Raw genomic sequence first — 11,501 nt, forward strand, 5'->3', positions numbered from 1 at the left:
CGGCCGGACCGATCCGTCGCTTGCCTAGGGTTTGCCCCCCCTCCGCCTCCCGCGTCCCCGCCGATTCGGCTCGATTCGTGCTGAAGCGGGCTGCTCCGGCCCGCCGCCGGCTGCCGCTCCCCCCGGCGGGTCCTCCGGTCAGCCGCCGCCGCGTTGGGAGCTAGGGTGCCGTCTCGCCGCATTGGTTGGCGCGCGCATGGCCATGGTGCCCAACGGGCTCCTGCCCAATGCGTCGGCGGGGGTGACGCGGCGGCTCGACCCCGACCGCTGGGCCGTCGCCGAGTCCCGGACCGCCGAGCTGATCGCGCGCATCCAGCCCAACGCCTACTCCGAGGGCCGGAGGCATGCTGTCTACAACTACGTGCAGCGCCTCATCATGAACTGCCTCTCCTGCCAGGTATACGAATGGCGTTACAACTGGATCGATTGCTTCCACAAGTAACAGAGATTAGTGGCTTGCAGTGTCTGTCACTTCTCCTTGGTCTTCTGCAGTAAAAAAACATCCGTATACATGGAGTTAGTCAGGTTGTTTATGCTAGGTTGCTTGTTCTAGCTGAATTAGGTCGCTGCTGTTGTATTTGACAGGACAAAGAGTCCGGTTGACCATATACTTCCCTCTCTCCCCAAAAGTTGTCTGTCTGAGCAGCACAGCTGGTTATACTAACCACTCACACCACAAAAGGCTTATGGAACTACAACATCGACCTTTACTATGATATGATATGCAAAACCAGCATCTCTTAGTCAGGAAGATTTTGAGTAATCCTGTTCTGTAGCCCTGATTCAATCCTACTTACTGGTGTACCTTATGGAATGAGCATTTGTCTAAGTACATTGGTAGATATCAGTGTTGAAGTAGTCCCTTGCCTGTTTCATTGTTTGCCTTTCTTGCATACAAGTTTTTTTTTTGCACTAACATGTTGCCACTTTCTCGGTCTTGCCTTTTTTTTTGCGTGCCTCAAATATATTGTTTCTGGTGATTAGATGTGCTTGAAATATAATTGATCTCCTCACTCTTTCAGGTTTTTACTTTTGGATCAGTCCCTCTGAAGACTTACTTACCGGATGGTGACATTGATGTCACCGCTTTCAGTAATAGCGAAGAATTGAAGGATACCTGGGCAAATCTAGTTAGGGATGCTTTGGAGCGTGAAGAGAAAAGTGAAAATGCTGAATTTTGTGTAAAAGAAGTTCAGTATATTCAGGCGGAGGTAGTCTCTCTCTGATAAGCGAAACATGCTATGATATTATTTTGCAGTTAATTTCTTGTGTTAACTACATACCTAGAGCAGTGTTGATTTAATAAGTTTGCCTGCATGCATGCCCATGTTGAATTAGTACTGGAACACCATTGCTGTATTTTGATTTGGGCCACATGTAGAACAGAACAAATACAAGTACACAACTCATCGGAACCGATAGTTCAATTTATTCATATGCTCTCCCTTTTCTTCCCCGGAAACTCTTGCGATTCATGGATGTCTGTGGACATTCTGTTTGTGTTAGAATACTCTGGCACCCTTATAGTCTCTTTGCAAGATTTGTGATGGAAAACTGGCTACTCACTACAGTAAGATTGCTAACCTATTTCCCCACTAAAATCAAGGTGGAAGGTTGGGCTACTCGCTACCTTAAGATGCACTAACCTATTATTATTATGTCCCAGTGCAACATATTGCGTAATGGAAAAGTACTTCGAGCTTTCATTACCTGTATTATGCTGTCTTAAGATGCGCTAACCTATTAGTTCACAGAATAGGGAAACATATCTTCTGTTTAAGTTACTTTGTTTTATGAATTATGATTCATTACCTGTATCATGCTGTCCCCATCCATTTGGTATCATCCTAATGTATTTTGTGAATCATTACAGGTAAAGCTTATCAAGTGTCTTGTGGACAACATTGTTGTTGATATCTCATTTAACCAAGTTGGTGGATTGTGTACACTTTGTTTCCTTGAACAGGTGTGTTCTCTTGTTCAAATCAACTGAATGTGTATACTATGTGCAAATGACCTGCTGGAATCATTTTTTTTCTGTATATCACTAGCTCACACTATCAAATGTACTGTTGTACAATGCTGACTATATGGCTTTGCTTATTGCATATAGGTTCCAGGATTAAAATTAGACTTCCCTGCCTATACGCTTCTAATGGATTTTCATTTTATTAGGTTGATAACTTGATCAATCAAAACCATTTATTCAAGCGGAGTATCATATTGGTAAAGGCATGGTGTTTCTACGAGAGTCGTATTCTTGGAGCTCACCATGGTCTTATATCTACTTATGCATTGGAGACCCTTGTTCTGTACATATTTCACGTGTTCAACAACTGTTTTACTGGACCACTTGAGGTGATTTATCTCTTGCATCTTACTATCCTTGCATGAGAACAGTGCTTATCTGTTACTTTTGCATTTGCAGGTGTTATACCGTTTCTTAGAATTCTTTAGCAACTTCGATTGGGAGAAATTTTGTTTGAGTTTGTGGGGGCCAGTTCCTATAAGTTCACTTCCAGATATGACTGGTAATCTGATATATGTTGCTTATTTTACTGCTGTTTCATAGTTAATTGTAACATGGCAGTTTTAACATTTGTTGTTATTTCATGCAGCGGAACCCCCGCGGATGGACACTGGTGAATTGTTGCTGACCAAGGCCTTCCTGGATAGATGCAATCATCTGTATGGAGTTATGCCTCGCACCCAGGAGAACCAGGGTCAACCATTTGTTTCAAAGCACTTCAATGTTATTGATCCCTTACGAGCAAATAACAACCTTGGAAGAAGTGTCAGTAAAGGTGACTATCAAACCACCTAAAAGATTCTAATTGAAGCAGATGAATTGAGCAGAGTTCATGCTTGGTGGTTTTTTCTATTGCTACTATAGTGCTATCAATATGCTCAGATTCTATTCACTAATACTTTCTAAGAGTTATTTGATAAAAAGTAGGCATAATTGTTACTCCCTCAGTTCCTTTCTATTCCGGATATTCGATTTGTCAAAAGTCAAACTTTGTAAAGTTTGTCCAAATTTATATTAAAAAATATCAACGTCTACTATACCAAATAAATATAATATGATAATATATTTCATGATCTAGTGATATACATTTTATATTGTGAATGTTAATAATTTTTTGTGTTAACTTGGTCAAACTTTGGAGAGTTTGACTTCAGACAAACCTAATATGCTGAGTAAAAAGAAACGGATGGGGTATCTACAAATAACATGCTCTAACTTTTGAACTGGTGGAAGCTCACCATTCTACTGATGTATCTAGGCAAGTAATAAGGAATTACCCGTCTGTGCACGTGCTCTAAATGGTTCTTGCTCTAGGTACAGGAGTTAGGTTTCCCATTTTGGCCAAGCCAATACTCCCTCCGTTTCTAAATATAAGTCTTTTTAGATATTTCAATACGGATTACATACAGATGTATGTAGACATATTTTAGAGTGTAGATTCACTCATTTTGCTTCGTACGTAGTTCATATTGAAATCTCTAAAAGGACTTATATTTAGGAACGGAGGGAGTACATGGTTGATCAAGAGATAATATCTGTAGCAATTTAAAACCATAATATACATTGTTTGTTTGTACACACTTACATATATTGTCTTTGTAGTCATTTTGCTGCTGTGATTGATCATCCTCTTGAATACAGCAAGTTTTATATTGTATTTTGGCTGTGCTGATAGATAAGTTCCTGTTACTTTTTCAGGCAATTACTTTAGAATACGCAGTGCCTTCTCTTTTGGGGCAAAAAGGCTGGCAAAGTTACTTGAATGCCCAAATGAAGATCTAATTGCTGAAGTAAATCAGTTCTTTACAAATACATTGACAAGACATGGGAGTGGGAATCGTCCCGACGCGCCTACACCAGATCTGTTTCCTAAACACGCTCTGAAGGTTGTCCCTGCTGAAGCATCAAACAGCCACGAAAATGCAACAATGCCCAAGAAGAAGATGGAAAAACCTAAACTTCGAGCTAATCAGGGTAGTCTCACTGAAGGTTCTCACAGCTATGCTGAACCTATTTCTCAACAACCTCAGAGAAGTGATCTACGCTCTCGGAATTCGCCAAAGGCAATTCATCCTGCTGTTTCTCATGCACAACACCAAAAAATTAATGTGACACAACCGAACACCAAGGTCTCTGAACCGCTTGAAAGGAACAGGTCTGGTGGATCGATGCCAAGTGAAAGGGATGGGAGAATGCCAAATGCTCTCTTTGTTAATGGCCGAAATGGGCAGAACATGTCTCCGTTTGCAAGAACCCAGTCTAGTCCTGAACTGACAGACCCTTCTATTGAAGGATATTCTCGTGGAAGGCGGACTAGAGTGGTAGAAATGGAGAAGCCCGTGAACAATGATTACAATAGTAGAAGGAATAACTTAGTTCCAGAAGTGCCTAGCAACCACAGCACTAAATCTTCACAGGATGAGTCAATGTCTTCCATGAACAGTTCATCTCACCCTAGTGCAAAAGCAGCTTCTGAATCAAATAGTGTTTCCAGCAGCTATCATGAAGACAATGGTTTCGCGATTAACGAAGAACTTCCTTCTGTATCTGAGGCATCGGAGATGCAGCATGAGGAACATGCTCTAGTTAATCTAATGGCATCAGCAAAGTTGCATGGTTTCAATGGACAGGCTCAATTGCCAATGCAATTACCTTCTCATATGTCTGTAGCATCTTTGCCCTTACTGCCTCCAACAGCTTTTCCTCAAAAACCTTTTGCTGGAATTCCACCAGCTAGCTTAATTGGGAGCCAGTGGTTGCACAACATGCAGTTTCTCCAAGGATTTGTTCCACCACCTATGGCCCATTATACTTACAACCCTTCGTTTGCACCAAACACAGAGGATGGTAATGAGAGTGAAAAAAGTACTACATCAGATTCGAATCTTGATCCTGGCAACACTCAGTATGAGTATGGTTTTCGGTTGTCTAGAAATTTCAACCATGAAGGAAGGGATTCACATGTGCATCATTTTGATGACAACAACCGTTCCTCTTCACCTAATGGTGTATCTGGCTCCCCCTTGGACAGGCAGATGCAATATACTGTTGAGGATAGCAGACTAGTAGAGGAAAACTATACTAACATGTTTCAAAATCAAACAAGTAGAGAAGTCAGGAGAAATGCTCCTATGAGTAGTGGAAATTTGAGAACTACTTCACAACCCAGTTCTTCCAAAAGCAAACCTCTGTCAGAGAGTTCGTGGGATGAAAGAGCTGCAAAAACATCACGAGCTTCGAGGGACAAATGGGAAAAAAAGCCTGCCTTTCCAGCCCCTGCCACAACCACACTCAGCATAAGTAAGACTGGTTGGCAGACAGGAAATAGCAGTGACCATATGCTGACAGAAGCTGATGAAGGCGCTAGGAATGGTGTTGTAGTGCCAGTTATTAGACATGAAGCTTCTGACATAGTAACAGGGTCTGTCTCGTCAGATCCATCAAGAACTAGTCAAGGACGGAATGATTTTAACGCATCATGGATGCCTAATCCCATGTTTGCACCTTTTCTTATTGGTTCCTCTCAGCAGAGGCAAGCTGATAACTCTGGACTGACTTTTGTCCCAACAGGTCCACCAGTTCCTTTTGTTGTGCTCCCATTTGTTCCTGGCAATAGTGATGGATCTGTTCCACAGTTCGAGGGAAATGACGGAATTGATCAGTTTCCTGTCAATGTTGCTGTTCAAAATTTTAGTTCACTCAATGATGTTCACCAACCTGATAACAGTGCTACCTCAGCGACAACATCCAGTACTGTAGCTAATCCATCTTATGATCACAAGCCTGACATTTTGAACAGTGATATTGCCAGCCATTGGCAGAATTTACAATATGGACGATTCTGCCAAGATGCACGCCCCATGGGTCCTGTATTATACCCTTTTGCAGTGCCTCCAGGGTACATGCAGGGGCATGTTCCATGGGATGGGCCTGGAAGACCACCTTCACCGAATGTCAACTGGACACAGATGGTGGGTCCTGGCCAAAGAGCCTTCCCTATGATGCCTCTACAGCCTGCTTCAGAAAGAGTTACTGCTGTTCCTCCGCACTATGGAGAGCATGCACCCAGATACCGTGGTGGAACAGGAACCTACTTGCCAAATCCTGTAAGCTCCTAATAATTCGTTCATTAGTCTTACCTTATTGCAGACATAACATGCTTATTCTTAGTATCTCAAAAAATAATATAGAAGAAGAGCTTTTGTTAATTTACTGGCTTCAGCAGTATAGTTTGATAAGCATCATCTTTCTGAAATGTAATATCATTTGTCCCAGCTTGTGAAACATATGGTTTTAAGTTTGTAGCCAGCTGCATTCCATATTACTCAAACGATCTAGTGGAAAGGGGCATGCTATTATTGTCAAACAGAAACAGATGTATTTAGGTATTCTTTGAAATTGTGGTACGACCCAGATTTATACAGAATAGACATTGAAATCGAAAGCTCCACATTGCCATAGATGCTGAGAAACAGATGGTCTTGGTCCATCCATTTATGACCCTACTGTGAGATTGTAACATTTACTTATTTTATGGATGAATGTGTTTCATAGGTGTACAGTTACAAAACGGCAAATGTGTTTACCTGTAATATTCAAGAGAAGATATTCTTCCGCTTGTCATGAGTACAGTTTGTACCCCAGAAACAGACAGAGATTACCGTTACCAAGTGGCTTGTTCCAGGATACTTAGTAGTAACCGGTAAAGCCTAGTCTAGAAGTATTAGTAGTAAAATAAGTAGTAACTGGAACCATCTTCTTGAAAGTTTCCTTGGCAATCCATCAACTCAAATGTTGACATCGATCTGGTTCTGTCGTACTAAGCAATCTATCTTTGTACTTAATGTACTTAATGTAAACAACCATGGAGTAGATCGCTACAATGGTGTGAATTTTAGTCATCACTCATCGCTAAGTGAAAGTAGGATTTTTCCTCGAAAAGTGGAAGTAGGAACAATTTCAGTATCCCGAAGTGTAGTGCACATGGTGTTTGCATTATGGTTGATGGAGTCTCAGCTAACTGCAGTGTGACTGTTCATCTGTTGCTGCATGGGAAACTCAAGAGCTTATATCATGGATATAAGATATTCTGGGTGATGTGTAGCTCTGTGCCCCGCCACCACTTGTGCGGTTGTGCCTCAAGGGCAATATAGTTTATCAGGCGATTCTTTATGAACGTGATAGTTGCTTTACGAACATGATAGTATTTTAACTGGGAATACTAAGCTGTCAATTCTGTTCTTTGCATTTTCTCAGAAGGTTCCATTTAGGGACCGAGAGCGTCCCTCGAGTTCAAGATACGTCAGAGGAGGTTATAATAGTGACAAGGGTGACAATGGTGATAAAGAAGGAAGTTGGGCAAACTCAAGACAACGAAATACAGGCCGCAATTATGGACGTAGTCAGTCAGAGAGGTATGGCATGAGGTCTGATAGGCAGACAACAGATGAAGGTCAATTTGACAGGCAGCGGAGATCCTATAGAAATGACTCACACAGGCATGAGGCAGGTGCTCAATACCTTGGACAGGGTCAATCTCATGGATCCACAAACTCTACTCGCAGACCAGGGAATGTCACACATGGGGTTTACTCATCACCATATGCTGTGCCAAATGGTGTTGGTGCTTCAGATTCACCATATTTTATGGTTTACCCATACGAACCAGCTGCAAATCATGGTTCTTCCTCTGAACCGCTTGAATTTGGTTCACTGGGGCCAATCTCTATGGCAGATGATGGTGATCTACCACAGCCCACTCGCCAAGTAATGGCCAATGGCTTTTATGGGCAAAGACATACTGCATTTAGGGTTAGTTCCTCTCATTCATCTCCTGATCAACCATCCTCACCTCAACCTCGCAGGTAATACCCGTCGCTCATCTCTTTTCTTGCGTATCATTTCTGTATTATTGTTTAAGTGTGAGCAGTTACCGTGGAACAAACCAAATTATTGATGTATGAGGTACTTGATTTTTATTTGCATAAAGAAACTGGTAGGTGTTTCCATATGCATCATCACAGTTAGTGTGATAACAATTGCTACTGTCATTCTAGCTAAAATTAAGAAAAAATAATACCGAATGAGTGATATGTTTGGGATGCGCTAGAGTTTTAGCTACTTTAACTTTCATTTTTCGGCGTAGCAATCTTTTTCTGCTGCCTTTGAGGATATGACCCGTCGAGCTGACATTTTTACAATGCTTTCTTCATTATGCTGGATATGATGGAGCTGTGAAAGCTTTAACTTTGGCACATCAGTAATTATGTTCATCAAAACATGGAATAAAGAATAAAGTGGAAGTTATCTCAGGGAAAATACCGTCATATATCTTTGGATAGCTATTTTCTGTTGAGGAGCTATTCAGTTATTGTTGGCTAACCATCTTTGTTACTACCGAAAGAGAGGATAAATGATATCAATTCTATGTTTCATACAAGTAGTATTCTGATGATTATTCTACATGGTAGTTACTTGGTTCTATTCTTCAAACATTGTGGCATTAAATGAATTACAGTTTGTTCAAATTACATAATAATTTCATAAATTATTTAGTTTGCTTCCGTGAAATGCTTTCTTGATTGTTACTGTTGTCAGTATTTTACAGCATTTGTTGTCACCACCCTGATCCTTTTGTTTTCTCTTTTTTTGAAGGTAGCTGGAAGGATACGATAGCTTGGCTCTGATACTGAACCCATGCACACCCTTCAGTTATATTTAGCTCTGGTGCCTGTGATTACGTCGAACGCGACTGCATATTGTTGGACTCTGGTGCCCAGAGTGCGCATGTGCCTTTAGCTGGTAAGCAGCTGGTGGCCAGATACCTCACCAATATTTAGTTCGTCCAAAGAGACATCAGTCAGCAGCAGGTCATTTTACTGGCAAGCAGCTGATGATACTTTGAGATGCCTCGGGAATATTTAGTTCCATGGAAAGACGCATCAGTCATTTCAACATGCTTTACTGGGCTTTCTGAGACTAAAGCAGAATCACCTTCTGAATAAACCATGGAACCGGGAAGACGAGAATATATCCTCTTATTGACCCAAAGGATATGATCAAGGAAGGGTTAAGCGAGAATGCCAGCCCTCGTACTGCCATCTCGATATCAGAGACAAGACTGGGAAATCATCGGATTCTACTAGTACTGCCTGGACACCTATCCAGAGCCGAAAGCTAATAGTGAACTCATGTCACTTGGCAGAAGCAAGATCATGTAATCATGTTTTCACATATGGAAACTTTTCACGTTAGATGTATTAGGGTTTAAGAATCTTGAAGTTGAGTTTCTAGCTTCGAGGAATATGATTATCTGTATTACTCTTCGGCTAATGAAAAGATCGATCGATCGCTTCGTTTGATCAACTTCCTTTTCAGATGTGCTCTCTGTTATGGTTTTATTCTTGTGCAGTTTGATTTTGGTACAGGGAGAATGTCGGTTGTATGCTCATCTCTTGTGTTGAGCAATCTGATGCTCTATCAATTGAGTTTCATATCCGTTGGTATTCAAATGGATTCTTGAACTATCGAAATGCGCCACCAGTTATTTTTGCTTACGATTTGTTGATGGTAAGTAAGGCTTGCACTAACAGTAACAGACAGTTGTGGTTCAAGAACTGACGCAGAAAATTCAAATTTCGCATGGAGTACTACTGATAGAACAAGAAGCCACTATTCCCATTGTCCTTTTTAAACCATCTGTAATTCTTGGAAATTGCTTTTGGAGGCCTCCAAATGCAAAATTCAAAATTCTTGAAAATTCATATTTTTACATGTAAAAAATCATGTGAAAAAATATAGAGATAGATGAAGGCATAGTGTACAACCGTGTAAATTTTCAGAACGAAATACGATGAAATGGGGGCTGTGCAGAAAAGACAAATTTGGGGCTTAATAAAACATGATACTATTCATCCTCCCAGATCATGTTGTCATTTTTGTACATGTCGCATTTCAACTATTTCATCCTGAAATTTTACACACATATGCTTCACATTGTTGTTTACTTGGTACAATTTTTGTCATATTTTTTTGAAACCGAAATTTTTGAATTTGAATTTTTTCAAAAAATCGGCCTCCATCAAGGCCGAGAGCCAAAACGCCATTCTCTGCAATTCTGAACTAGATTGTGTGTTTGCCCACTGTTCATTTCCCACTCAAATCAAATCTCTCTTTCTCTAGTAACTATGCTACCACGACATCCTGCCGCTGTGGCAAGAAGCAGCTCCGCAGTGCCAGAACTCTGTTTCCGGCGAGCAATTGAGTCGGATGCTGCAGCGTGGTCTGTTCATTCCCCAACTCTCTTCTTGAGCTCCGTGATGAAGTCCTCCTTCTCCTGGTCCGTCATCCCCACCGTGGAGCAGTCGCCGACGCCCCACTCGGCGCCCCGCAGGCAGTACTTGTCCTGGATCTCCCTCTCGTTCCTGAGAGCAATGGCAAATTTTCGCCCAAGAGAGGCTCATCACATGAACGTGGCACCAAAGCTATCACAAGTACAAGAGGAGAAGAACGGCGGCTAGAGCTTCAAAATCTGGCCATGGCATCACATACTTTTCTTTGTTCTGCTTGGACCTCTCGAGCAGCTCCTTGAGCACCTTGGAGGACTTGAACCTCGAGTCATTCTCCGCGTACTTCCTCTGGTTCTCCGCTTCAGAATTCATTCAGTGCAAATTAACGGAAAATAAATAAGTTGATATACTACTGTATGAGATGAGATAGTGTAGAGCAGGTAGCTCGCTGACCAACCATTCCATTTGTCCAGGAACTCGAGCCGGGGCATCGGGGGCGCTGGAACCGACTCCAGCCCGGTGGACCCTGACAGGATGCCGGCGCTCACTGCAAGTCCGCACACGAATTTCAACGGTGTTGGGCCTGTTGGCCATTGCCGTTCGTGGAATGGAAACATACGTGACTATGTCTATGTGTGAAGAATTTGCACTCTACCTGGGGTGGACCAGAGGACGAGCGAGAGGGAGACGGCCGCGGGGACGCCCAGCAGGAACGCCCGGCCGCTCTTCTCCGGCGCGCTGCAGCGGCCCCTCGGCGGCGGTGCCGAGGCGGTGGCCGGTGGCGCGCCGCAGAGGATGCGGATGCCGAGCATGGTGCCCCGCTAGTGTTCAGTGGTTTCTTGCTCGTGCTGGTGGGCTCAACGTAGGCGAGAGACGGGATGGATGGATGGATGGATGAGCCGTTGAGCTTCTCTGAGTGACCTGGTCGAGTGAGGAGGTTGCGGGTGGGGGATTGGGGAAGGGTGGGCGCCACTCTCACTACCTGTTCTCTTGTCAGCCACTAACGATGGGGCTGATCTCGGAGATTGCCCTTCGGATCTTTTTCTTGTGTGTATGTGAGTCTTGCAGCGGCGATCAAACGATACGTTTGGAGCCTGGTCCAGCCTAAAGTGACGAGTATTTAACATAAAAAAACTACCACTTTCCATTCAATCCTATAGCTGAAAACTACCACTATAAAAATT

At 42.6% G+C, this 11,501-nt stretch overlaps 2 protein-coding genes across 2 annotated transcripts; one reads left to right on the forward strand and one right to left on the reverse strand.

The window, feature by feature from the left end:
- Positions 1 to 17: 17 nt before the first annotated feature.
- LOC119291252 lies at positions 18 to 9,405 on the forward strand. The gene is made up of 9 exons (XM_037569981.1): positions 18 to 397; positions 1,023 to 1,211; positions 1,874 to 1,966; positions 2,176 to 2,358; positions 2,429 to 2,531; positions 2,619 to 2,804; positions 3,728 to 6,135; positions 7,286 to 7,893; positions 8,684 to 9,405. Exons 1-9 carry the CDS (start codon positions 197 to 199, stop codon positions 8,685 to 8,687), a joined length of 3,975 nt encoding a protein of 1,324 aa, XP_037425878.1. The 5' UTR covers positions 18 to 196; the 3' UTR covers positions 8,688 to 9,405.
- Positions 9,406 to 9,919: 514 nt separating this feature from the next.
- On the reverse strand, positions 9,920 to 11,288 carry LOC119291253. The gene is made up of 4 exons (XM_037569982.1): positions 10,973 to 11,288; positions 10,775 to 10,864; positions 10,580 to 10,676; positions 9,920 to 10,452 (listed from the first exon to the last, which is right to left on the reverse strand). Exons 1-4 carry the CDS (start codon positions 11,127 to 11,129, stop codon positions 10,317 to 10,319), a joined length of 480 nt encoding a protein of 159 aa, XP_037425879.1. The 5' UTR covers positions 11,130 to 11,288; the 3' UTR covers positions 9,920 to 10,316.
- Positions 11,289 to 11,501: the final 213 nt, after the last annotated feature.

This window comes from Triticum dicoccoides, chromosome 4B (assembly GCF_002162155.2).
Source record: "Triticum dicoccoides isolate Atlit2015 ecotype Zavitan chromosome 4B, WEW_v2.0, whole genome shotgun sequence".
In the NCBI taxonomy this organism is placed as follows: domain Eukaryota; kingdom Viridiplantae; phylum Streptophyta; class Magnoliopsida; order Poales; family Poaceae; genus Triticum; species Triticum dicoccoides.

What these genes read in the sequence shown, in the direction of transcription:
- LOC119291253 (XM_037569982.1), bottom strand. Translation starts at nt 11,129, where the DNA reads ATGCTCGGCATCCGCATCCTCTGCGGCGCGCCACCGGCCACCGCCTCG. An exon ending in CGTCCTCTGGTCCACCCCAG is followed by an intron (nt 10,865 to 10,972) that starts GTAGAGTGCAAA and finishes GCGGACTTGCAG; the next exon opens with TGAGCGCCGGCATCCTGTCA. An exon ending in TCCAAGCAGAACAAAGAAAA is followed by an intron (nt 10,453 to 10,579) that starts GTATGTGATGCC and finishes CATTGCTCTCAG; the next exon opens with GAACGAGAGGGAGATCCAGG.
- LOC119291252 (XM_037569981.1), top strand. Translation starts at nt 197, where the DNA reads ATGGCCATGGTGCCCAACGGGCTCCTGCCCAATGCGTCGGCGGGGGTG. An exon ending in TGAACTGCCTCTCCTGCCAG is followed by an intron (nt 398 to 1,022) that starts GTATACGAATGG and finishes TCACTCTTTCAG; the next exon opens with GTTTTTACTTTTGGATCAGT. An exon ending in GAACCTACTTGCCAAATCCT is followed by an intron (nt 6,136 to 7,285) that starts GTAAGCTCCTAA and finishes GCATTTTCTCAG; the next exon opens with AAGGTTCCATTTAGGGACCG.